Below are 26,184 nucleotides of genomic sequence, written 5' to 3'. Positions count from 1 at the left end.
ATTGTTTAATTGGGTAATTGTTTAATTTCCTCTGTGTTCCTCTGTCCTAGCTTATGTGCCAGATAAATGACTGTTTCTATAGATAGAGTAATGTTTAAGAGCAAATGGATCATCTGACATAAGCACTTGATCTGATGTTACTAAATGGTTTTTGGTTATTTACTAAAAAAAATAGAGCTTGAATAAAAAGAAATGGTGTAAAAGATACATGTTAAGGGTATTCATTAGATCAAATTAGCAGGAATATAATATATTTACATGATCTTTTGAAAAATAAATTATTAAGTATGTTAAAATGACAAAAGTCACTGCTTCTTATTTCTCAGCTTTCTCCTCTGCAGGAATTGTACTTGGTCATATTTATATACACTGTTTATTTTAAGTAGCTAGGCAGCAAGAGAGATTGAATTTTTTAACATCTTTTTATTGAGTTATAGTCATTTTACAATGTTGTGTCAAATTCCAATGTAGAGCACAATTTTTCAGTTATATATGAACATGCATATATTCATTGTCACATTAATTTTTTTGCTGTGAGCTACCACAAGATCTTGTATATATTTCGCTGTGCTTTACAGTATAATCTTGTTTATCTATTCTACATTTTGAAATCCCAGTCTGTCCCTTCCCACTCCTCGCCCCTTGGCAAGCACAAGTTTGTATTCTATGTCTATGAGTCTGTTCTGTTTTGTATTTATGTTCTTGTTTTTTTTTTTTAGATTCCACATATGAGTGATCTCATATGGTATTTTTCTTTCTCTTTCTGGCTTACTTCACTTAGAATGACATTCTCCAGGAACATTCATGTTGCTGCAAATGGTGTTATATTGTCAGTTTTTATGGCTGAATAGTATTCCATTGTTTAAATACACCACCTCTTCTTTATCCAGTCATCTGTTGATGGATATTTAGGCTGTTTCCATGTCTTGGCTATTGCAAATATTGCTGCTATCAATATTGGGGTGCGAGTGTCTTTTTGAAGTAGGGTTCCTTCTGTATATATGACCAGGAGTGGGATTCCTGGGTCATATGGTAAGCCTATTCCTAGTCTTTTGAGGAATCTCCATGCTGTTTTCCACAGTGGCTGCACAAACCTGCATTCCCACCAGCAGTGTAGGAGGGTTCCCTTTTCTCCACAGACTCTTCAGCATTAGTCATTTGTGGAATTTTGAATGACGGCCATTCTGACTGGTGTGAGGTGATACCTCATTGTAGTTTTGATTGGCATTTCTCTGATAATTAGTGATATTGAGCATTTTTTCATGTGCCTGTTGATCATTTGTATTTCTTCCTTGGAGAATTGCTTGTTTAGGTCTTTTGCCCATTTTTGGTTTGTGTTGTTTATTTTTTTCTTATTGAGTCGTATGAGCTGCTTACATATTCTGGAGATCAAACCTTTGTCGGTTTCATTTGCAAAAATTTTCTCCCATTCCATAGGCTGTCATTTTGTTTTACTTATGGTTTCCTTTGCTGTGCAGAAGCCTGTAAGTTTCATTAGGTCCCATTTGTTTATTCTTGCTTTTATTTCTATTGCTTGGGTAGACTGCCCTAGGAGAACATTTTTGAGATGTGTGTCAGATACTGTTTTGCCTATATTTTCTTCTAGGAGGTTTATTGTATCTTGTCTTATGTTTAAGTCTTTGATCCATTTTGAGTTTATTTTTTGTATGGTGTAAGGGAGTGTTCTAGCTTCATTGTTTTACATGCTGCTGTCCAGTTTTCCCAACACCATTTGCTGAAGAGACTGTGTTTATTCCACTGTATATTCTTGCCTCCTTTGTCGAAGATTAGTTGATCGAAAGGAGAGATTGAATATTTTAAGGTTCATTTCAACAGTTTCCTAATTTAGCTTTGATGTTGATTTAATAAGCCTTTGCATGATTTTAATTGCTTGTATCTAAAACATACATCTTGTGTATGTTTGATGAAAGGTTAATGACAGAATTAAGGAAATAACTGCATGTAACTACTGGCTTCAGAAATTTACACTCAGATTACTATAATACACACTTGATTTTTAGCTAACTCTTTTAAGAAGAAAATGACAACACTGACAATTTTACAATTATAGTGATGAGATAATCAGAAGAGTAATATTCTAAACAGTAATTAAAGTCTGTCTTTGTGTCTATATTAACATATTTTTCTCATTAGGAAAATTGAATAAACTGAGTTTCCCTGTAAATAGTAACCATCAAAACAGAAGCTAAGAATGAAATATTATTATTTTTTCATTGTTATTGCTAGCATTTTGTGCTAAGCCTGTGAGACCAAACTGATGCATGCAGAGGCACTGGCAAGGGAATGATGATGACTTAGCTCAGCATGCTTCCATTCAGAATACACAGATACTACTGTAATTCATTTGTATCTATTAAACTTCAACTCTCTCCACAAAGCAGCTTCATACAAGACCCATAAGGACCAATACAACTGCTGTAGTTGTGAACTGAGAAATAAAAAAAAGAAGAAAAATAAGCACACACTGTGGAGGCACAGCCTGGGTCAAATGCCAGTAACACCCCACATACACACTGTGACCTCACATGGGTTATTTACCCTTTCTAAGCTAAAGTTTCTCAACAATAGCATGGTAGTAATCATACATAAGTAGCTAGATTCCATGAACAAATACATGTAAAGCATTAAATACATGATGGCTTCACTATTTCAGTTATGTCTCAGAGCTCCTAGACTCTCAAGGTAAAAAAGAGAAAGTATTATTATCATCATCATCATCATCATCATCATCCAAATGAGGGAGAATAGTAATACCACAAAATTAAAAAAAAAATTCCCAGCATTGACTTGTAAAATAAAAAAATGTTTCCATGTGGGATGTTATATAGGGAATACCAAATAATGTAGTGGGAAAGTACATATATTTTTAGCACAAATAGAAGGATTTAAATAGTATGAATACTGTTGGGAAATATAGTAAAAGTGCCTTATTAAATACCCATACTTTTGTTTACTTGATAAGACTACAGATTTACAGAAAACTTATTTTAAGAAGTCAACAGTCTTTGAAAAAGACACATACTATACAATATTTGATGTAAAATATTCTATAGATATTACAAGCTTAATAAGAATCATTTTATCCTGAAATGCAGAATCACCCCTGAGAAAAAGATAATTATGTCTGAAAAGACCATTATTTTTAAGCCCAAAGTTTTTGTATTTACTGAGAAGCAATGATTGATAAATTTGGTACATTATATAAACAAGCAAAAAAACAAGTCAACAAAGGAAAAGACTGGGTCTTGAAAAAGCAATTTATGAAGAACTTGAAAAGGTATGCTGAATGTAGTGACTAACGTCACATAAACACTCTTAAATTGTCATACGTGCCCCTAAACACGTATAGACCCAGACACACACACACAGACACACACACACACACACACACACACACATACACACACCAGAAAGAAACATTATGTTTTCCTTTCTTGAGATTATAAAGGAGCTTCATCTGAAAAAGTAGAAAAGAATCCACCAAGGAGAAACTAGTAACCCAGCTCTGGTACCACATTTTAATGGAAGGAAGGGAAGATGTGTTACTCTATTTTGAATAGTTTCTCTGTATTAGTCCTGTATTAGCTGCTTTGTTTATAATATCTCTTTAATAAAATTTTTTTAAATGATCCATGAAATAGACTGCCATTTATGCTTTTCAGATAAAGAAATTAAGACTTACACAAATTAAGTCACTGTTATAAGGAAGAACCCAACTTTATATCCAGACATAGCTAAAATTCATACTCAAGCCTCTCTGCATAACAAAAATAAGATTTGTAACAAAGTCAAGCTAACGATCCATTAGAGACTGGAGAGCATTTCCCTCAGGTTCTAGAATACAGGCAAGCAAATAGTAGAAACCAAATAAAATGTTTCTGAATAAAAAAAAATAATAAGTCTATTTCAAAGGGCAGACTATTGCAGACGCCCCTTCTGTATTTGTTATCCGTCTGACTCATGACTAATGAGTTGAGGGATTTATAAATGTCTACAGCATTGATGAAGGAAGAGAAACAATCATATTTTGAATAATATATTAAAGTATTTAATAGCATCATAACTAGAAGCCTTTTCCCTTTAATGCAAAGAAACTATGAACATCATATTAGTTTTCTACTGCTTCTGTAAATTAGTGTTTTAAAACAATACACATTATTATCTTAGAGTTCTATAGGGCAGAGGGCTATCAATGGGCTAAAATTAAGACGTAGGCAGGTCTACATTATTTTCTGGAGGCTCAAAGGGTGTATTTGTCTTGTTGCCTTTCCTAGCTTCTGGAAGATGACTGCGTGCATTCCTAGGTTCATGGTCCCCTTCCGTCTTCAAAGCTAGCAATGGCCGAGCAAGTCCTTTTCACGCTGCATCACTGTTACTCTGACTGGCCTACCTTCTTTCACTTATAAGGACCTTCATAATTACACTGACGCCACTTAGATAACACAAGACAACTGCCCCATCTCAAATTTTAACTTAATCACATCTGGGAAGTCCTTTTGCCATGAAAAATGACATATTAATAAACTAAGGATTAGATCTTGGGCATCTCTTGGTGGAGGGAAATTTTTCTGCCTACAGCTGGCATATTACTGCTTTTGTTTAACAAAAGGTAAAATTCAGAGAAGATAGAAAAACTGTGGAGTGCTTACAGATGACAAATTTAGGAAAAGCAAAATTCTGTGAAATTACAAACATGGGACTTTTTGTAGTTTTCTTTCATGTACAAAAGACATTACCGACTCTGGTCACTAATGGCTGCTATGGGCTGAATGGTGTCTCCCTCACATTCACACGTTGAGGTTCTAGCCCCTAATGTAACTGTACTTGAGACAGAACCATTATGGAAGTAATTAAGGTTCAATGAGGTCATAAGTGTGGTTGGGCCTTGATCCAAAAAGACTAATGTCCTTGTAAGAAGAGACACCCGAAGGCTAGTGTTCTCTCTCTCCCTCTCTGTCTCTCTTGGTCTCTCTGTCTCTGCCCCTGTCTCTGGCTCTCTGTCCCTACCACCCTTCCCTCCATGAGGACACCACAAGGAGGGATTATCTATCATCCAGGAAGAGAGATATCAAGAGACCAACCCTGACACACCTTGATCTTCCAGAACTGTGAGAAAAAAAGAAAAAAAAAAAGTCTTTTCCTTAAGCCACCTAGTCTATGGTATTTTGTTATCACAGCCCGAGTTGACTAAGACAATGATAATATTAATTACTTAATAACTGAGATTTTTCTCAGCTAAATGCTTTCCAAGCATTATTCCAATTTATCCCCATAACGGCATAGTATTATTGATTATATATGTTTTTTCCTTGAAGATAATAGGGCTTGGAGAGATTAACAATGTGTCCAAGATTACAGAGAAGATTCAGACTCAAATCTCTGACAATACATATTCTTAAACATTTCACTTCCTGGCCTTCCTTTGGATAATTTTAAAAAGTTTGGATAATTTAAAAAATCCAACATAATCTTTAAGCCCTTCTAAAGTTTGTGATTTATGGAGAGACCAGGACAGGATGGTTGTGTCAATTAGCATAAAATTTTTATTTATACTTGGGTATTAGGTGTTTAGGTATACTTCTGTGCCTAAAACCACAGGAAGAACTAACTTTTTACTAAGTAATTTCTGAAGCTTTCTAAATTTTTATAAATGCCCTGGAGGCTGAGCATACACAGTGATACCATGGGGCCAGGGAAAGCAATCCTACTGCTCAACTGCTTCGGGAAAATGGCTGAAAGACTATGTAGATTATCTGGTTTAAAATTAAAACTGCTCAGGGAAGTGTTCCTGTATATTCCTTGTTGAAGACATCCCACATCCCTACTTCATGAGTGCTTGAGGCAAGGTAGAAACACCTTCGATTCAAAATAAATCTTTTCCATGTACTTGAGTACTTTGGACTGATTTTGGACAAGGACAAAGGCCTGCTTTCTCATCTATAACCTGTTAGAAAACAATAGAATTATTTTGGTGATTAAATCTTGTAGTGAATATCTATGCTTATCAACACCATAAAAATGTAAAGCGTTAGAGTTTTTGTCCATAAAAATTGAGAAGTGTTTTGTTATACATGCTGTTTTCAAAACACCTGCACAGTGTATGTAAACTACGTCAAAGTATATCTAATAGTACTTATATATATACTGTATAAGTACATGCTAGGATAAGTATATGTGAAGTAGTAAGAAATAATAGGCCTCTGTCCCTGGTTCTTGTCACAGAGCTCATAAAACCCCTTGTAAGTAGGGGTACTAGTAGAATCTTTTGTTCTAGCATTTAGTCTTTGACCCAGGTTCCTGATACACAGCTCCTACAACCTTTGCAAATTTCCTAAGCGACAGAAGTGTCTGACACCGAGTTTCCAAATCCCTTGGAATTTCCTGGGTGATGGGTGACAGGAATATCTTTTAGTTCTATAAGGAGGTGTGTGTTCCTGGATGGGCGCTGGTCACCAGAAAGACCAAGCCACGATTAGAAGCTTGGAACCTTCAGCCCTACTGCCCATTTGCCAAATTCCCTCATTTTCTATAATGATAGTATTACTTTTATATTTAAGAAAAGGTTAATGTTGAGTTTGTTACAATACTACAGGGAAAGAGAAAACAAGTTATAAAGCATCATATACATAAAAATAAAAAAAACCCAAATAAATTTCATTAGTTCCTTTTTATGCCTTTTCTAAAATGTCGTCTTTTGTATCTAAAAATCCTGGAGAGACACCATGTGAACTGACTTTTTCCGCATCAACAAGTCCTAGATGGTGCTATTTAAGCCTACAGTTTCCCCCCTAAAATCAAATGAACTTACATACTTGTTTGCTTAGTTTGTCTATAAGAAGATATTTCCCCAGGCACATACGATATAGTTGCAAAGACTTCACCAAAAAGCAACGACTAAAGAAAAAAGTGACCTCGCAAAACACAATCTAATTATTCTCTGTCTATCTTTGCTTAGGTCCTGGTCGTCTGGTACACAACATATTTAATAATTAGATTTCTGCAGAAATTGTTGATGCAATACAAGGTAAAGCAATTTAACTACAGCTATTTAGTGCAATAAACAGGCTAAATTTAGTCCTTAAAAGTACTTAATGAATACTTGTCAAATAGAGGTTCATAGTTCTTGCAATATGTCATTAAATTCAAGCATTATCTTTAATCTTCTCCAAAACATCTGAGAGAAAAAATAATTTTTTGATGCAATATAAACTTGTCAACTTTCAAAAGTTCAAGTAATCAGATACTTAAATTTTTAAGGATCAGTTGTAGTAAGAATGGAAAATCAATTTTCATTATGACAGAATGTGAAATCTAGCACTGGAGCTTTCAGGTAATATGCCACTTCTCCACACCTCTTTCTACACTGCCCACCTTAACATTTCATTCAAGCCACAGCCAGGTCCCAAACTGATTTTTGGTCAAGTAGAATTTTCTTGATTTGTCTGCTCAACTAACATTCCATCCTCCCTTATTTTGGATATTAAACTCTTATCTTTTCCCCCTTGGTTCAATATACCGTCATATTCCATGTTCTCTTAGTGGAACTGTCAGTCACAGTGTTCTGCACCTCACCCTTGGCCAAAGGTCCATGTGTCAACTCAGGGTAATGAGATTCTCCTCCTCAGACACTTGATCTTTGAGCTACAAGCCCCATGATCCCAGCTGTCTTGATGATACTGCCCATAAAAACAGTGTTTTGAGTTTCTGACTAAGATTGCTGAAGCTTATCTTTTTGTTCTTTCTTAGCTCCTATTCAGTTTTTCCTTTGACTGTGCAAGCCACCAAGTATTATTCTATGTTCTTTTTAGCATAAGTCAGTCAGAAGTGGTTCCTATTGCTTCAAACCAAATAACTGCTCCAAGTACAGCTGGGAAGAGCAATTTAGTGCACATCAGGGATTGGGGAGCACATCTTCCTACCTACATAAAAAGTTTGGATTTTCCATTCCAAGGTATCAAAGGCATTATAAACTGTAAACTTTCTGTTTAGTGTCGCAAAACTTAAGTATTATATTTTAGCATATTTTCCCCTTTTTCTCCATGGATAATTTTATTATTTGATCATTCTTTTGGGGGGAAATGTTGTTTCTGTTTTTGTATGTATATTATCTGCTTGTCAGTCAAGATAGGGGTACTGAAATCTAAAGATTCCAAAAGACGTCATGACTGTGTTCCTAAAATGTCACAGCCTACAACCACTGGTTATACAGAAAGCTTAGAAAAACGTTGTCTCTCTGTATACAGTAATCTATAGGAGTAAATGAAGCACTGTTAATATGTGATTACTATATTTTAAGTGTCACTTAGACATATCACAGCTAGTAATAGCAATAATAAGAATTACTATTACAGATTTTTTTATTGGGTGTTTCCAGTGTTCCAGTAAGTTATTTTGCAGGCATCATTTTGCTTAAAATTTTCAAACACCCTTAGAGGTATGGATATCTTCATCTTGATATAATGCTGAAGATTCTAAAGCTTAGCTAGGATCAAAGACGTGTATGGAACCCAGGCCTGTCTGATACCAAAGTCAAGAATCTTAATTTATTATATTAGATTTTTAGGTATCTGCCTTTTTTTTTCCTGCTGTTCTATTAAAGTAATTTTGATTTTGCACTGTTTCATTGGTAAATCATCTGAATTACAACATTGTGCTTAATAAACTTTTTTTTTACAGAATTTCCATTTACCTCTTATCTTTTAATCTCATGTATATATGTTAACATTTATGGAATATCATATGATAGGATACTTCCATAAATGAAATTGAGCAACTGGACTGGTTAGACTATCTAACTGTCTTGTGCTTTTTAATAAAATATAAACATACCAATCTCTATCAAGGAATCTTGATGGCAAGCATATGATGTAAATTAGTAACGGGAGACAGACTTTCAAAATTGAAAGTGACAGCATTTAAAATAATGATTTCCTTTAAGTTATTTGTCTGTAATTATTTTTAAGATATTACATAGGGGACTAATTAGGTACAAGACACCAAGAGGGAGAAAAACAGGAACAAGATTGATTAATTGAACTCATAAAAGTTCCTGGGAATAGAAAATGAATTAGCTTCAGGAGAAGAATTGACTACTAGACTTGTGTTTTGAATAATGATTAAAATGAATGACAGGCTAAATTTATGTTTTTTACATCTGAAATATAAAACTCTCAATTTCTGCTTTTAAATTTGTATAATATATAAATTTAACTAAAATGCATAACTTATAAAATATAAACAGTAAAATCAGGGATGTTTAAGAATACAATAAATTTTTAAATTGTGTCTATTGTGTAATTAAACCAAGAAATCCTTTATCTGTTATAGTTTTCCTTTCATCCACATACAAGACCTCTCTATTTATTTGATGTTAACTGTAGTCATTGTGTATCCCAAGTGTGATCTAAAATGTTTTCATTAGCCATAAATTTCCTTAAATACCTATAACATTTGATGTTTTTTCCATCCTCTACATTTCTTGAAACACCTTCTTTCCTTTGACCATCATTTCACATTTTTTAAATCCTTTTTTCTGTAGGCTCTTTAATGGCTGTCCCTTTCTCGCACTCACTAGATGAATGGCTTTCCTCAAACTCAGTCTTTTGCTCTTTTCTCTGGTCAGTCTTTCAGAGACACAAGGCCAGACAGCCCTGGAGGTGCATTAATTTTACTCTTTTGCCAGATTAACAAATACACACGTCTCTGGATGTGGGTTAGCTCAATAGATCCAAACTGCTTCTCCCTAATACAAGCTGCCTGGCTTCATCCGCTCACCAGATTTAGGACATAATTCCTTGACCTGGCAGGGCCCACTGTTACCTGGTCAATGATGTTCTTCCTTATCCTGACTTCCAAAGTCCCTTTAAATATGTAGAGCAGTATACCAGTTTGAGTCTCTCACTTTTGGCTCCTTTTATGATGTGTTAAGGTATTGTGCAAATTAACTTCTTCTCTCTGTGGATGATGGATGCTAGAAAGATGCTTTATTGCTTCAATGCCATTCCGTCTGATTTTCCCAATTAAAATTCATTTAACATTTATACCACGTGATGCTAGTGACTCTCTGCGTAACAATCCTTTGACTTGAGTAATCATTCTATACAACTTATTCCAAAAATCTATGTGTCTAGTCTTCAACATCCTTTGGAAGTTCAGTTCCTTATTTCTTTTTTTTTTTAAATTATTATTATTTTCTTTTCTTGGGGGGGGTGGGAGGTATATATTATTATTATTTTTAACGGAGGTACCGGGGATCAAACCCACGACCTCATGCATGCTAAGCATGCGCTTTACCACTGTGCTATCCCCACCACCCCCTCCCCAAGTTCCTTATTTCTAAGTACTTTCTAGATTTCATTCATGTTACACAGGATCGAAAGTATAAAATTATCCATGATTTATTCCTTTCTTTTCATGGCCAGTCATCAGGAACTACTGACTTTTTTTTTTTTTGCCTATGTCCTACATACATATTTCCCATCTCACTGGCTAGTGATGGTTAATTTTATGTGTCAACTTAAATGGACTAAGGGAAGTCCAGATAGCTGGTAAGAAATGATTTCTGAGTGTGTCTGTGAGGATGTTTTAGTATTTGAATTAATAGACTGAGCAAAAAAAGATCACTGTCACCAATGTGGTGAGCATTATTTCATTTACTGAAGGCTTGCATTTAATAGAGCTTAGTTTGTCTCTATTGAAATGGGAGTTTTTCTGAAGCAAAAGGCATAGAGTTCCTATCACACAGTTTGGGGGCTTCATAATTCATCAAATGATTGCTACTCTCAAATAGAACATATGGTTGCACAAGTATTTGTGAATGAGTGACTGGGCTCCCATTTTAAATTCAGACTTAATCCCAATTTAAATTCAGACTATTCAGACTAAGAAGGCAAAGAGAAAATTAAATTATTAACTGTATTAATTAAAGAGAAGTTCCCATGAATAAAAAATATTATACCTTCTGTCATTAGGCTCTGGGGCCTAATTTTAGATGCAAGTTAAGGAGAACCATTTCATGCATTCCTGGACTATTAAATATTTTAATTTTAATCACCAATGGTAGCAATATAAAACATTTTCTTCAGAAAACATGATTTTTTCCTTCATAACACATGAGACGATACACACACTATAGTCTATACTCTAAGATGCTGACGACACATCTTTATTATTGGTTCAACAGATCACTTTTGTATCAATGGAAGAACATTGCCCCAATGCACATAGCTTCAGAAATGTATTAATAAAATTTTATAACCACTTTAAAATCACACTTTCAAGCCAAGCTATTTTGCAGAATTAAATTGTTTTCTTGGGCAGATAAATTTGTTTCACTAAAATATAATTATCTCAACTGCGTATTTATATAACATGCCTAAAATGTTTGAGACAAAAATATCATAAAGGATATTATGGTATTAGTTTTCATACAGTAGTCTTCAAGTTTTAAAGTAGTAAAGTATAAATATAGTTTCTAACACTATGGTCATATGTTTAGAGTAAAAATATAAGGCTTTGAACATACCCAGGAATCTAGGATCGCAAAAAAATAATATGTAATATGCTTCAACGTTGTTATCCAACTTATACAAGGAATCCTTTTGTAAGTCAGTTAATCATGAGTAAAGAGTCATTAGCATTATTTGTCACAGACCTTCTGTTTGGAACCAGAAAAGCCAAGGAAATGAAATGTATTACAAGCTTGTACCCTAAAGCAAAACCATAAAATGAAATCAATAGCATTTGAGTTGTTTTATTACCAGTTCAAGGTTTATCATAATTGCCCTGTCATTTATCCCTGATTGAAAGGCTAGTTATTGCATCAAAACACAATGATATATTTATGCAAAGCTATGTTTCTTCCTTCTACATTTAAAGATAATTATAATTTTATCATAAAAGAAAAATTGCTTTTGTTTACATAAAGGTAAAAGTATAGTGATGACTTTGCGGCAGAAACATTGATAAAAGGTTCTGTGGAAGAGCTTCTGGACCTAGGCTCCTTGAGACCTCTTTGGGACCAATAACTTCTACCCTGATAACCCAGGACACACTGAGCTGGTCAGAAAATATAGAGAACTCATACAGGGCTGTATGTCAATTATATTTCAACAAAACTAGAAGAAAAAAAATATTTTGACTACACTCTGCTCTCCAGCCGTATAAAAATAGTATGCTTACTATGTATATATGGAACTGAATTATAATTATAGCCTACTTTTTCTTTTCTATTCTCCCTGTTATCTTGCTGATTTGAGGTAGTCTTTTTCCTGTTGTTGAATAAAACCTCAAGATATCCCATGGTTAAAAAATAAATATATTTAGTTAATATAAAGTACTACGGTCATGATTACGGTTTTTAAAAAAGATTTGCTAGTTCAACATAGTAATCCATACTTCAAATTTCATTTAAAGATAGAACTTTTTCTCCCTTCCCAGCTAAGATGTGATCCTGGACAGTCTCCTACGTTTTGAGAATGGGTTGTAAGAGGTTTTTTTTCTTCATTAATCACTTCTTCACCTATTTACTAGCAGCTGCTTTTTTTACACCCAGGTTGCCATCATCAGGTGTTGGAGATTGAGGAGGAAGCACTGGTAAGGTAGTCAATCAAGTTTCTACTTAGTTATTACTGTAAAATAGTTGAACTCTTTTCGGTCAAACCTGTGTTTAAAACAGACTTTGTCACTGGGGCACTTTCAGCACGGGTGTGCTCTCCTGCAGGAACTTGATTTTGGAAGTACATCCCAATTACAATTGATCTCTGAACAACTCGGTTTGAACTGCAAGGGCCCACCTTAGTTTTCAATAATGGGTATTTATCAATAATAAATACTACAGTACTACCCAGTCCAGACCAAGGTTGGTTGAATTTGCTTTAAAAAAAAAGTTTTCTGTTAATTTGATTATTTTATTCATCATTTATTCATTCATTTGATCATCAATTTACTATATTACCGGCTACTTCCAAAGAAGATTAATGAAGTTTAAAAATAAAAGTTAGCAGTTAAGAAAGGGGAAAACACGTATCTAGAAGCCCTGGATGAAAAAAATCCAAAGCACCTGAAGGAAAATTTAATCCTAAACTTGGTAACAGCTAAGGCAGAGTGACAACCTAAGAAGGTGCATAGCTCCTATTTTCTTAAATTCACCGACTGTGAAAACAATTCCCTTGATTCAACAAATAGTTCAGATATCCTTGGATTAAAATATATATTTAGGGATTTGGGAAAGGTGATTAAGGTGACAACGTAACATTTGAATCTTCCTGAATCCTCTTCATTACAAAAAGGCAAGGGATTTGGATAGCCAACTATTAGGAGAAAGCATACTCTGGGCCTTTTGCACCCCTGCATATCTTGCTGAATGTGCCAAAGTTGCAACGCCCCGGCACTGTTTCACCTGGGACACGGGACTGTTCATGCAGTTGGCGATTCTGAAAAGTGAGATAATGTCTTGCAGGAATGCACCACTTGGTAATAGCAATTTATCTGCTCTCCCCTTTGACAAAGACTGGTTACTGCTTGCTATAAAAGTGGCAGAGTCTTTGAGTCCCCTCCTGGGGTGCAGTCCACTCGTGTGCAGGTCCCACCTGGCCCTGCGCTGCCTGTGAGTTTGCAGCTTAGGGAGCTGCATCTCTATGCCGATTGCCATGCTGACACTCCTGCTAATAATGCTCCTGTGAGAAACAGGGTCCTTGTCTTTTAAGGAGGAGTTTTTTGTGTCTTACCAACATCCGCAGAACTGTAGCAGGCTAAATTACTAACCTGTACAGTTATTTTTGTGGGAGTTCTCCTGCTTTTAGGTCTCTTTCTCACTAACAGATTTATTTAAGGAGGATAATAGCATCAAGTCAAAACCCAGCAGATAATCTATACAAGTAAATAAGGCAACCAGCTAGCCTCCAGATCACAGAATATGAGCAGCTGGGGAAAACAACTGACAGAAACCAGATCTCTGCACTAACAGCAAGCATGATAATGTGCTTTTAAGCAAGTTCGTAGTGGGTTAACGGTTTCTGTTGGCCCTGAGAGCCAGTGAACGTTAAAGCTGCCAGCACACACTAAATGGAAAAGTTATTAAGCTCATATGAAGGCAGTAGCAGGACAGAACTCCACACTAAGGAGAAAGGAGAAAACAATAAAAGCAGAATATAAACTGAGCAGGGCAGACACGATCGGGGCAAAGAAAAGAAAATTTCTCAAAGTAAAATGGGAGTGCGGAAGAAAGCAAGCAGATTTCCAAAAGTTGAAGGATAATTTTTAACACTTTATGAAAATAACTGAAACAGGTAATCTAGACCTATGGATTAGGAAAGCTATCCTGAAATCATTCTAAGTTTACTTAAACACAAAAGTGAAATTATCCTGAAAGATGAAAAAGACAGAAGAAACAGAAACATGAAAGATAGAAGAAGATCATGGTCAAAGCCACAAAGGAAAAAGAGAAACAAGCAAAATAATACCTCTTTAAAAAAAAGGTGTGTTTTTAAAAGCTGCAAACTGTACCATAGTATTTTGAAACAAACTAAAATAATTCATGAAAAAAGAGAAGATATGAAAGAAAAACCCACATCAGAAAAACTCATAAATGAAAAATTTTTAAAAATCTTAACTCAATGAAAACATTAGATTAGAGAGAAGGTAATACAAAAGACAGAAGTTTTACCACTTGAATAACAGGAGGCTGCATGACGAAACCTTATTAATAAAATAGAAAACATACTAAAATTAAGAATTCAAGAAAACTTTCCTGAAGTAAGACTTGTATGGATATATTACATATATGCAGAAAATAATCCAGAATAGCCAAGATAAAAACGATTCTAATAAATCAGCTGAACAAAAAAGAAAAGGAATACATTGTTTGGAAATTCAGAAACAAGACCAACATCCATGGGAAAAGAAAAACAGTTTGTCATCACACTTTTTGACAGTAATGCTTCACGTAAGGAGAGCGTGGAGTGAAATATTTAAGTCAAAGGAAGAAAATATGAGTCAAGGCTTTTATATGTAGCCATGTTTCTGTTCAATTATTAGGGCCTCAGACAAACCTTGATCAATGCACAAGAACACAGGAACAACATTCCTGTGAGCCTACTCAGGAGTCGACTAGGAAACAAGCTACCAACAACAAAATAACTTACTGGTGTTAATAGGGATAAAACAATATTACTTCAAATTAAATGTGTGGGAAAAGGTAATAAATGAAGCAGAAGCATTGCTTACAGTAGAAAATATACAAATAGCAAAAAAGAAAAGAAAAAGCAAAAGGAGACTGTATTATGTAAAGTAGAAGTAAGTATTAGAACAAAGATTGGCAAACTACAGCTCCCTGGTCAAGTCCAGCCCACAGCCTGTTTATTAAGTGTGATTTTATTGAGCACAGCCACATCCAATTGTCTACATATTGTCTCTCCCATTTTTTAAACGTTAGAGTTGAGCAGTTTCAACAGAGCCCAGATGGCCCACAGAACCAGAGATATCTGTGACCTCAGGAGTCACATTTGGAGTATGATGGTAAATCAGCTCACTATTTTGAAAACCAGTGAATTAAAAAAAGGAAGATTTTTTCCAGCCTCTCCTATAGGAGTTGGACCTCAGAGTAATCAAATATTTGAAATAGAAAGACTTTTATAGAAATATTTTGGCTAATTAATATAGAAGAAATAAAAGAAAGGAATTAATAGTTAGGAAGAGACTAACAGCAGCTGCTATTACCACAAAAGGAGAGAGTCAGAGCGACTTGGTGTGCCTCCTCAAAGGAGTGAATATCACTTATGATTTATTTCTCTAAAAAAAAAACTGGATCTAATCAAGACTCCAGATCTAATGACCAATTTATAGGAAATAAAGAAGACAGAGAAAATATTAAATGGCCCATTGAAGATACAATCATCAAAATCCAGGCTTCAGAGATCTGGTTTCCTGAACAAATAAATATCAAGGTGGACGGAAAGGAGTGACAGTGGTGAAGCCTAGAGATTAAAAGACACCTAAAAGACCTATCAACCAGTTGCAAAGTATGAACCTTATCTGGATTCTGATATGAATGAATTTTTAAAACAAATAACAAATGGTTGATACTGAGGAATTTTTGTTAATTTGGGGAGAGTAATAAGGGTATTATGATTAAGTTTTAAGAGTCCTTATCTTGAAGATAAATATAGATATATATATAAACATTTACAGATAAAATATTATGTCTCTATCCTGTTTCAAAATAATGGAGTGAGGAAGTAATTAGGACTGTAAATGAAAGATTTGCCAGGACTTGATAATGTTGAAATTCGTAGTTGATACAAAGAGGTTCATTACAATAGTCTGTCGTTTTATTTATGTTGGAAATTTTCCACAGTAAAAGATTAAAATGTTTTAAACACTGCTAACGTCAAATTTTGGAAATGAATTCTAAAGTTTTTTTTCTAATTTAATTATTAATTTCCATTTAAATATTAAATCCAGTTACAGTATAGCTGTAAAACTTTCTTTGAAAATTATTTTACTTACAAGTTCTTGGTAGAGAAATCACAATAAAATGCTTTCTTAATGTATTAAATTTATTATGTTTATTACCTTTATTCACATGATGTGTGGTAGAGCTAAGGACCACAGGGCAGCTAATTCTGAAGAAGGGATGAACCTTTAAACAATTAATTAACCTTAATTTACATAATGGTCTTATTATTTGCATAGCTAATGGGTAGAGATTGGCCACTAACAGTCATTAATAAGTTTGAAACTGTGTTTCAGACACATGGGTTTATGTTTCAGATTCAAGAAGCAAAGGTCAGTTGTGACATTTTAACAACAATATTCAAAGCATTAGGTATTAAACAAACATTTAGCTTTAAGGTTTCATACATTTCTGAGAGGATAATTCATGAAACTGCAAACTGATCTCACTCCACATGCATACTATGGCACAAAAAAGTATACATGGGTGCATTAGCCAAACTTTTGTTAGCTTTGGATTTACATTAAAATTACAGTAATGAGGACTACTTGTATTATATTCATATATGAGACATCAGTATGTCTTTATTCCTAGAAATCAGAGCTATTCCTTGAAAAATGCCAGGTTCTACAACTTAAATATTTAGCAATTTTTTTCTAATTCTAACTGTCCATTTGTCTCAAAGAAAGATGACAAATGGTTTTCTTTTACATTAATTAACTTTTACATTAAATTTTATTCACAATAAGGTAGTTTATGTTATGTAATTTAGAACTACTCTAACCTTTCAACTCCTGGTTTAGTTAATTCAATTTACAACTTGAAGCATCCTCTATATTTTATAAAAATGTAATTGCCCAAGGTTTAAAGATTTTAAAAACTCAAATAATTGGTCTGCTGTATTTAAACAATTTAATTATGAAGTAATACATGACCACTGAAGACAATTTAATTTCTTTAATTCCAGAGACATATTGTATATAATCTGATATTTTCCAAGGATTTGGTTGTGCTTTTACAAACAACTGTGCAGGCCTCTACATTAGATCAGTAAGTGAGATTTAGTAAATGAACAGGAGTGACTTGTTTTTATGATCATCAATTGTTAAACTGACACAGAAAACGCTACAGTAAATCTTTTGCCTCTTACTCCCACGTGCTTACCTTGCTCTCACACTGCCTGTGCGCGCTCTCTCTCTCTTTGGCATTCATGTGGGTACCCTTGCTCTGGCTCGTACTTCTCTACTTTTTGTATTTTTCCTCTTTTAAAGATGCTGATAGATGTAGTGTTCTGATAGTATGACAGTACGTCCAGAAATGGTCCCAGACTAAAATATAAATGTTTCAGACCCTGTTTTACACTTAACATTTTCTCTGAGCCTCTGTTCCACTAATGGTTAAATTAAATCTGATTTTCCTGTGTTTTCTAGATTATAAAAACGTTTCCTGTTCATTGTAACAGCTTATGTATGACAATGCTGGGTAATAAAAAGATGGACTGCTTAGAGTGCAAAGACGTAGTAACTCAATGGATGGAAAATAATAGCATTTATCCCATTTTTGGTAATACCTCTCAGAATCTCTGCTGGTCCCCTTCACAAACTGGCTTTTACTTGCTTTCTGTATGGGTAAACTATATCACACTGAAATGTTGAAGAAAGGTTTTGGAGTCAAAAGATTTGAGCTTAAATCTCCCACTTTTCATTTACTGACAGTGTCATTTTTTAAAAAATCACTTAACCTTTTCTTGTAAAATAGGGATAATAAATCTCATTTCCTAGAAATGGGTGTGAACTGAATATAATGCTACATATAAATTATAATAAATGTCAGTCATTCTTTTTAAGATGCATTTTCCTCTCCTTTAAGAAAATCAAAGTACCAGAAGTACCACACATTTTAGGGATGTTATAGTAATCATGTGCCCATTAACAATATGTATTCCAAGGGGTTAGCCAGAACCTCACAGTGTGATTAAGAGCAAGGTTTTTATGTAAACATACACCAATAATGATGGTATTCCTATAATACTGTATACAAAATTGGAAAATAGTGTGTTATTAACCTTCACATTTTAAGGAGTATGAAATCACTCTCTGCATTGTCATATATCAGCTCTAAAAAGGAACGGGCAATCATCTTCAAGTATTAATGAGCTATGTTATCCACTGAGAACTTTATTTCAGACATTTGTGCTTCATTAGAAAACAAGTAAAAACACCATAAAATTCTTATAGAATCCTTAAGTAATGCAACTCACTTTTCGAAGGAACGCGGAGATTGGCGAGGACCACTTCCAGGGAATCAGCTTGGACTCGAAGTACATAGCTTGTCCTTGTCTCATAATCGAGAGGGGCATTCACATAGATTACACCTGTGATGTTGTTCATTCCAAACTTATCTAGAATTAAAACACAATTCCTTGGTCACTCGTTTCATACTGTAAGGGAAAAGAATTCTCTTTAAGAGACACTGTGATTTTAAAAACACTTACATGTAATAAGAGCAATGTATTAAAATTACAAAATGCTGGCTTTGGGAAATTGTGTTCCAGCTCTTGAATTGATCAACATCTGAGTTTCCCTAACTGCATGTCTTGAAAGTCTAGTTTTTCTGAGATTCTTCTGGAAATTGATGTTTCTATGGTCAATTAAATCTGGAAAACAATGCATACTATATTCCTCACCATAGATACTCATGATCTTCTACCATAGTAAAGACTTCTAGAAATTTTGTATTAAAGAAATCTATTTAATCTAACTCAAGAAAGTATTTTATAATCTTATTTGATGATTATATTTTTTATGATTTAGTGAATCTTATCCTCCAGATTTAGTGTTGTGCTAAGAACGCTTTAGGGAACAAACAGATAATTTAACATGTTGATTATTTAGAAAATATTTATTATTCTAGTTATCCTAAAATATTTTCCCCTCAAGTCTATTTTTTAAAATAAATTTGCTCAAATATATTTGAGGCTACGTCAGGGCTCACTGGCAAACTTTATAATATCTACCTCTTGTAGTCTCTGTACCTTTTCCTCACTTTGGTTTTTTCCATAGCATTTATTACTACCTAATACTATATATTTATTAGCTTAATGGTTGTTATTGTTTATCTCTTCTTATAGGACCATTAAATTCTATGAGGGCAAGGATCTGTCTGTTTTGTTCACTGCTCTATCCTTAGTAAGTAGAAGGGTAATTAGTACATGATAGATGCCCAATAAATATTCATTGAATAAATTAATAAGCAAATGAGTTGAATGTAAGAGAATCATTTTGGTGGAGTGTGGGTAATACGTAGGGCCACTTTGCTATCTTCAAGGAAGAGAGTAGATAGGATCACACACAAAAAAATTATCAGAACAGACTGATAGCTTCAGTGAGATGTCATAAGTCCAAGGGAAAAGTCAGAATATCTAGGGAGGAGGCATAACAGCACAGGACAAACAATGAAAGACAATCAGAAAAGTATGGTATTGAACCCTTGCTTCAGGGGCAGCAATTTCTAGTTTCTAGTTGGTCACTGAAATACTTGAAAACAGCTTTTATAATTTCCTTGCAAATTCCTTTACAGCATTAACATTCATTCATTTATTTACCAAACATACATTAACTGTTTCTTGATCATGTACAACATTCCTGTCCATTTAACTTAAAAAAAGGAAAAACCAGAGGACAACTAACCTGTGAGTAATTGGTGCAACAAAGAATCAGTGAGATAGACTGAGCGATGAACTTACTCTCACAGGCTAGCAAATCATTCTGTTCTCAGTGAAAAGTGACTGGCAGGCAAAATTCAAATTATTTATTTACTTACATGTATGTTTACTCTTTGAGGAATCATATGAAACATCTATGTCTTTTATCATGGATGTGGCTCTTTGGGCATTCACAATTATTTCTGTTCCTAAAATTTCTTCAGGATTAGCTAAGGTATGACATGGAGTGGGGGCTGCGGGTGGCACAGAGCAGTGGGAAGAGACTACTATAAGCAATAACCATATCCAAAGCTGCATTAATTTTGCTTTAATTTGAATAAATGCCATTAAAATGTCCCTAAATCAAGGGGAGGGGAAAGCTTTCAGAATTGGATATTTAGTACTTCCGAGGAGAAAAATAGAATTTTGTTAATATAATTGAATTTTTAATCAGATGCAGCATACAGTTACCAAATTGCATTTAAGTTAGACACATTTTACAGAAAAATAGAGTAAACAATAAATAAACCTGAAATTAATTCCCAATCTAAGTTTATTGTTTTATGGTGAAAACAGAGACTAAACACCTACTCACCCTCTTCATTTCCTGAAACAATGGAGTACACGATACTCTGATTGACGGCTGCAGCAGAAATTACACCAACCATAGTCCCTCTGGGTGCAAGTTCACTTACTGGAGGAGGTCTGTGGGTGTAGAGAATATAATTTATTTTTATTATCCACTTTGCCATGATGGAGCTTTGAATTTAATAATAGAATATGTTAGCTGTGTGTGTGTGTGTGTGTGTCTATTTGAATAATACTATTTTTTGAACTTTTCAACAGAGTACCACATTCAGACTCCAGCCCTAACAAACTATATTCAGACTTATGCATGTGCTCTTGGTTAAGAATGTCTTGTTACCATAAGCTACTACTTTATTATCTGCCAAATATTGTATAAAATTTGTTTCCCTTGTCTCTGAAACAACTTCTGGACAGAATACAATAGATTGATATAATTTGCTCCCTTAAGTTGTTAAAGTAAAATGTTGCTTTTACGTTGGTGATATTAGCATAGTTAAGCAAATGACCTCCAGAGGTCTCGTTCTAGTCTAGACCTTATCCTTGCTCTACAATAAAGCTCTCACTGTACTAAAAATATTTGAATGGATGGCATAACAAAATTAATATTTCTTTTGCATTCATTTATTTTGCTTTACTGTAACCATATTATGCCCCCAGTACTAGGATAGCTACTTAATTTTAAAAATATATTTTCAACAAATTATCTCATTCTCAAAATCTCCATTTTATTTTATAATGTTGGTCACTGCAACTAGGCTATTACAATTTTATATTCATAAATTAATGCGAATAATCTCATTCATAATTCACAGGTGCTTATCTAGCTCTGATAGATTTAGAAAATTATTAAATATAAAGTTTTAGCACCTCCAAATATTTTTATAATCCAGTCAATCTATCTAACTCATCTGATTTCTATAAGCTTTAAGGTCTTTTCTTGAATTGATAAGATAAATCCTGTTGCTACTTGCCCTTTTATCTTTCAATACTTAATCTTTTAATATCATCCCTCATTTTTACCTTCATCTTCTCAGCTGTTCTAATCTAAATTACATTGTGCAATTATATTGTGCCTTCATTTAAGCCCTGTATAACAAATGCTGAGCTACAAATAAATTCTGAAAAATTAATTACATACTATCCTTCACAAACATCATGTCCAAAATGCTATATTCTTTGCTACTGTATTCCATACACTTGACAGACTAAAATTACCTAAATGTAAAGTGATCTGTCTTACATAGAGATGCTTTAGCACCTAAAGCTGGTCACCAGCTTCATTGTATGGTCAATAACTGTTTCTTGATAAAGAATAAGAACTAATCTGTATACTTTTTTAATAAAAATTATAAAGAAGTTATTTATTTGTTTATTTAATTTTACTTTTCTGCATGTCTTCTGCCTTCTTTTGCTAATAGTATCTTCTTTTGTTAATAGCATCCAGATGTTGCTTTGGACAACTGCACCACCTTCATTCTCAGTCTAACAGATTTGCGTTAGGGCTGACCCAATCCTCAGGCGATAGGAATAGACACATTACCCAGCTTTGGCCAATGAGGGCATTTTGCCCTCTTTACTCTATGCTCCTGTGTGGTAAATGTCTCATGCAAAAACAATGCAAGTCTTGCCAAATGTTACTGTAACAACAACAAAAAAAATCAGAGGTTTTTTGGCTACAATTTTAATGTTTGTCCCCATGTTCTTGTTAATAATGATATCAACACATATGAAATAACTAAAGGTGAAAAATATATCCTCTACAATTTGTCTAATACTCAAAATGCTGCTATACTTGAAGCTATGTAAACTCATTTCATTTACTTAAACAAAAAATTCTCTTTTATTTCTCCTGAAGATTTCTTTCACTTCCAATCAAGAGTCCCAACCAATTAAAAAATGTTTAGATAAGGAAAAGATACAGATGCTTAAGTAGACACATCTAAAGAAAGATATCTGATAAAACACATTTTATAATTATATTTTGCAAGGAATTAACCTAGACATAGTCATATTGTCAGTTTAGTGAAATACGGATGCCTTCAGTAAACTTGACCCTAAAATGATAGTAGTCTACGACAAAAAAGGAGGCCCTTACAAAAGTGACATTAAGGATGGTTTTGATGGACTGCTTTGATTGTGGATAGATACATTTTTGTATGATATTTTAGATAATAAACAGACATTAAGACTAATTGCTATTTGTCACATTGCCTAGTGGCTGACCTTGGTGATTATGAAATCATTCAACCTGGAAAGGGTTAAAATTGAGCTCTGGAAACAGTATGGTCCTTAATAATCTCCCATCCTGGTTTTCCTACCCTTGTGTATTCCTCTCTTCTTGCATGAGGGGAAGACTGTGACTCGTTCCTTATGGATAGAATACAGCAAAGAAGAAGTGATACCACCTCAGTGATTCTGTGATATAAGATTATAACTATAACTGCATTCTTGCTCTGTCTCCCTTGCAGGACTTAGTGAAGCAAGTGGCCATGTGGAATGGTCCACAAGGCCAGAGACTGAAGGTGAGGTCTGACCAATAGTCAGCAAGTAACTGAGGTCCTCAGTCCAATATCCTACAAGGAACTGAGTCCTACCACCAACCACATGAGGTTAGAATTGTTCCCTTCTCTGTCAAGCCTCAGAGGAGATTCTAGCTCTCGCCAACATCTTGATTAAAACTTGTGTGAGACTATGAAACAGGGCACAGCTAATAAATTTCTGAGCTTCAGAAACTTCAAGAGGATAAGTGTGTTGTTTTAACTCATAATGTTGTGTTTAAGTCATTATGTATGTTTAATTCATTTGTTATGCTGCAATGGATAACTGGCACATGTGGCTTGGATAAAAGAGCAAAGAATTGTTAACTTATGACATATCAAGTTACATACAACTTAAGTTTGATACAAGAAAACAAATGTTATAGTCATACTCTGGAATAATTTTCAAAACTGAATTTCTTTTTGTGGAAGTAGATGTTGCTTAAATTGTTTACTTAACTATCTTGTTACTATGTGAGATAAGAGCTAAATTTTATACTTCCATAATTATTGATCCTTATAAAGTATAGAAATGTGAAATCTGCAGCTAATGTGCCTTCACCTTTAACATTATAAAAATGCCATCTTTCACTTCAAACTTTAAAAATAAAGTATTTTGTGCATATTTTTACAATCAAGATGAAAGTTATTAATACCTGAAAAAGTAACTGGCATAATTCAAGAAGAAATTTAAATTATACACTCACCAGTAAAAGAACTGAACACCCTGTTTCTTAGTAAATGTTCAAAATAGATTTACTTCTTGACAAAATATCTCCTCATTAACCTTTGTCTTAATTCTTCCAACACACTTCTTTTTACAAGAATCAAAACATACTATAAAAATGCAATTTTCTCCTGGCTAGAATTAAATGAACCTCTATGATAATTAGCATTAGATTACAAAATTTCAACTCTTTTCTATTTATTGCCAGGCTGGGCCCATTTTATTTTTGTTTTATGCCCTGGAAAGTACCAGTTACACGGTTGGGGCAAATTACACATTCTCTTTGGGGTCACATTATAACTTGAATATAAAATGAACGACTTGGTGTAAATCAGTAGCCATAAAATCAGAGTCAGCCGAGGGTAAAAGGACAGCAAAATTGAATAAAATGGGCTCGGCATAAATTAATAGGGAAAGAGGCAGAAGAAGGAAATTGGACATTATGTACTCTATTTAACAAGGACAATCAGTATGCAATAATGCAAGTCCAGTGTGACTTTAAAATAGAAAAAAAATTTAAATTTTTATGTAAATTCTATGAACTTTAACATTTTGACATCCAACAGAAATTTATTTTTTAAAGCATCATCTTGGTTTGATCTATGGGCTGACAGTTTATGATTTTTAGAGTTAAACTATAAGGTATTTTCCAGTTCTACCATTCTGAGTCTGATATAATGTGATTTATCATTCCACCTCTTCTTTCTGTTGAGTGCAATCAAAATCCTTTAATTAATTTCATAAGCAAAGAATTCTCAAAAGGTGCTTTTTTTTAAGCAAATCTTTCCTCTTGCTATCAATTCATATATTTGTAATCGGAATTCATCCATTTTATAATAAGCAATGTGTCATTAACACTCTTCCAATTTAGCTTTTTAACAACTAACAAACTAACAGTTGTTTGGTATCTGAAATTCAATAATTCTACTTTCTAAAGCTAAATTTATTGCCAGTATAATTGAGAAAAAGCCCTCTTACAGTAATAAACACTTGAAACACATAGGGCTTGTTGGTAAAATATATAGTTCTACTTATGAAGCTTAAGAGTCAAAAGACCAACAATTTCCATTCTCTAGAAAAGGACCGCTAAGAGGATGCTAAAGGTAATGGTTATATTTTTAACAGATATGGATCTTGAACACTGGAAAGACTGATGTTTTCACATTTTTAAGAACGCCTTCCAGAAGGGTCTTCACTAAAGGCTCTCTCAGGAAGCTTGACCTGAATTGGGTTGAATGCCACATGTCCTGAAATATTCCTGTTGGTAGAACTGGCTCCTATTCATCCCCCAAAGGCAACACTCTGGCCATAGTTTACACGCGGCTTCATTCTTTGAGTTGTGCGGTTCTGTGGGTTCAGACAGATGTATAATGTCATACATCCACCGTTAGAGTATCATACAGAATAGTTTCAGTGACTGAAAATCTCCTGTTCCTCACATATTCACCCTCCTTCACCCCCACCCTCCTAATATCTGGGAACCACTGATCTTTCTACAGTCTGTAAAATTTTGCCTTTTTCCAAATGTCATATAGATGGAATCCTACAGTATGTAGTCTTTTGGGGTGACTCTTTCCTTAGCAATATGTATTTAAACTTCCCCCGTGTCATTTTGTGGTTTGACACTATATTAATGAATCTTATTACATTGTATAAATGTACTACAGATGGGTGCATTTTAGTAAGAAGAAAATTGATCAAAATAACACCAAACCTGTTGTCTAGAAATAATTTTTTGCAGATAAAGTGTGACCTAGAAAAGTTAACTGCTACATAATTTATATGCAAAATACACACAACATAATTTTCTTATGAATGTATAAACTAATTCATAGATATCTGTTTAACATTTCAAATGGATTTTTTGGAAACTATAGACAACAATAAATCTATCTCAATTAAATATCTTAACATATCTGAGTCATCTGAATAATGGTAACACTAAAATAACAGAATTTACAGCTTCCAAATATTAGACTCAGTTTTCACAGTATAAACATAGATGAAACAATTATTCTACAATTTAAAATTTACTTTTATTGTTGGTTTCAAGAAGTAACAATGAAAGTAAATGTTATATGTGTTGCATAAAGCTTCTAATTATTTTAAATGCTTTGCAGTTTACGATATAAAAGTGTTTGTAAATAGATGCTAT

At 33.9% G+C, this 26,184-nt stretch overlaps 1 protein-coding gene across 1 annotated transcript in view; it reads right to left on the bottom strand.

The window, feature by feature from the left end:
* The window catches only part of LOC102539006 (protocadherin-15), a 379,801-nt gene that overhangs the window by 61,494 nt on the left and 292,123 nt on the right, over window positions 1-26,184 (bottom strand). The window contains exons 22-23 of the mRNA XM_072971518.1: window positions 20,773-20,882; window positions 18,735-18,875 (exon numbers count right to left, since the gene is read on the bottom strand). Of these exons, the coding sequence (XP_072827619.1) occupies window positions 18,735-18,875; window positions 20,773-20,882 (251 nt within the window). The remainder of the gene's footprint in view (window positions 1-18,734; window positions 18,876-20,772; window positions 20,883-26,184) is intronic.

Source organism: Vicugna pacos, chromosome 11, assembly GCF_048564905.1.
Source record: "Vicugna pacos chromosome 11, VicPac4, whole genome shotgun sequence".
Lineage (NCBI taxonomy): Eukaryota > Metazoa > Chordata > Mammalia > Artiodactyla > Camelidae > Vicugna > Vicugna pacos.
The sequence above is the reverse complement of the archived record's forward strand: the minus strand, read 5'-3'. Positions and strand labels throughout refer to the sequence as shown.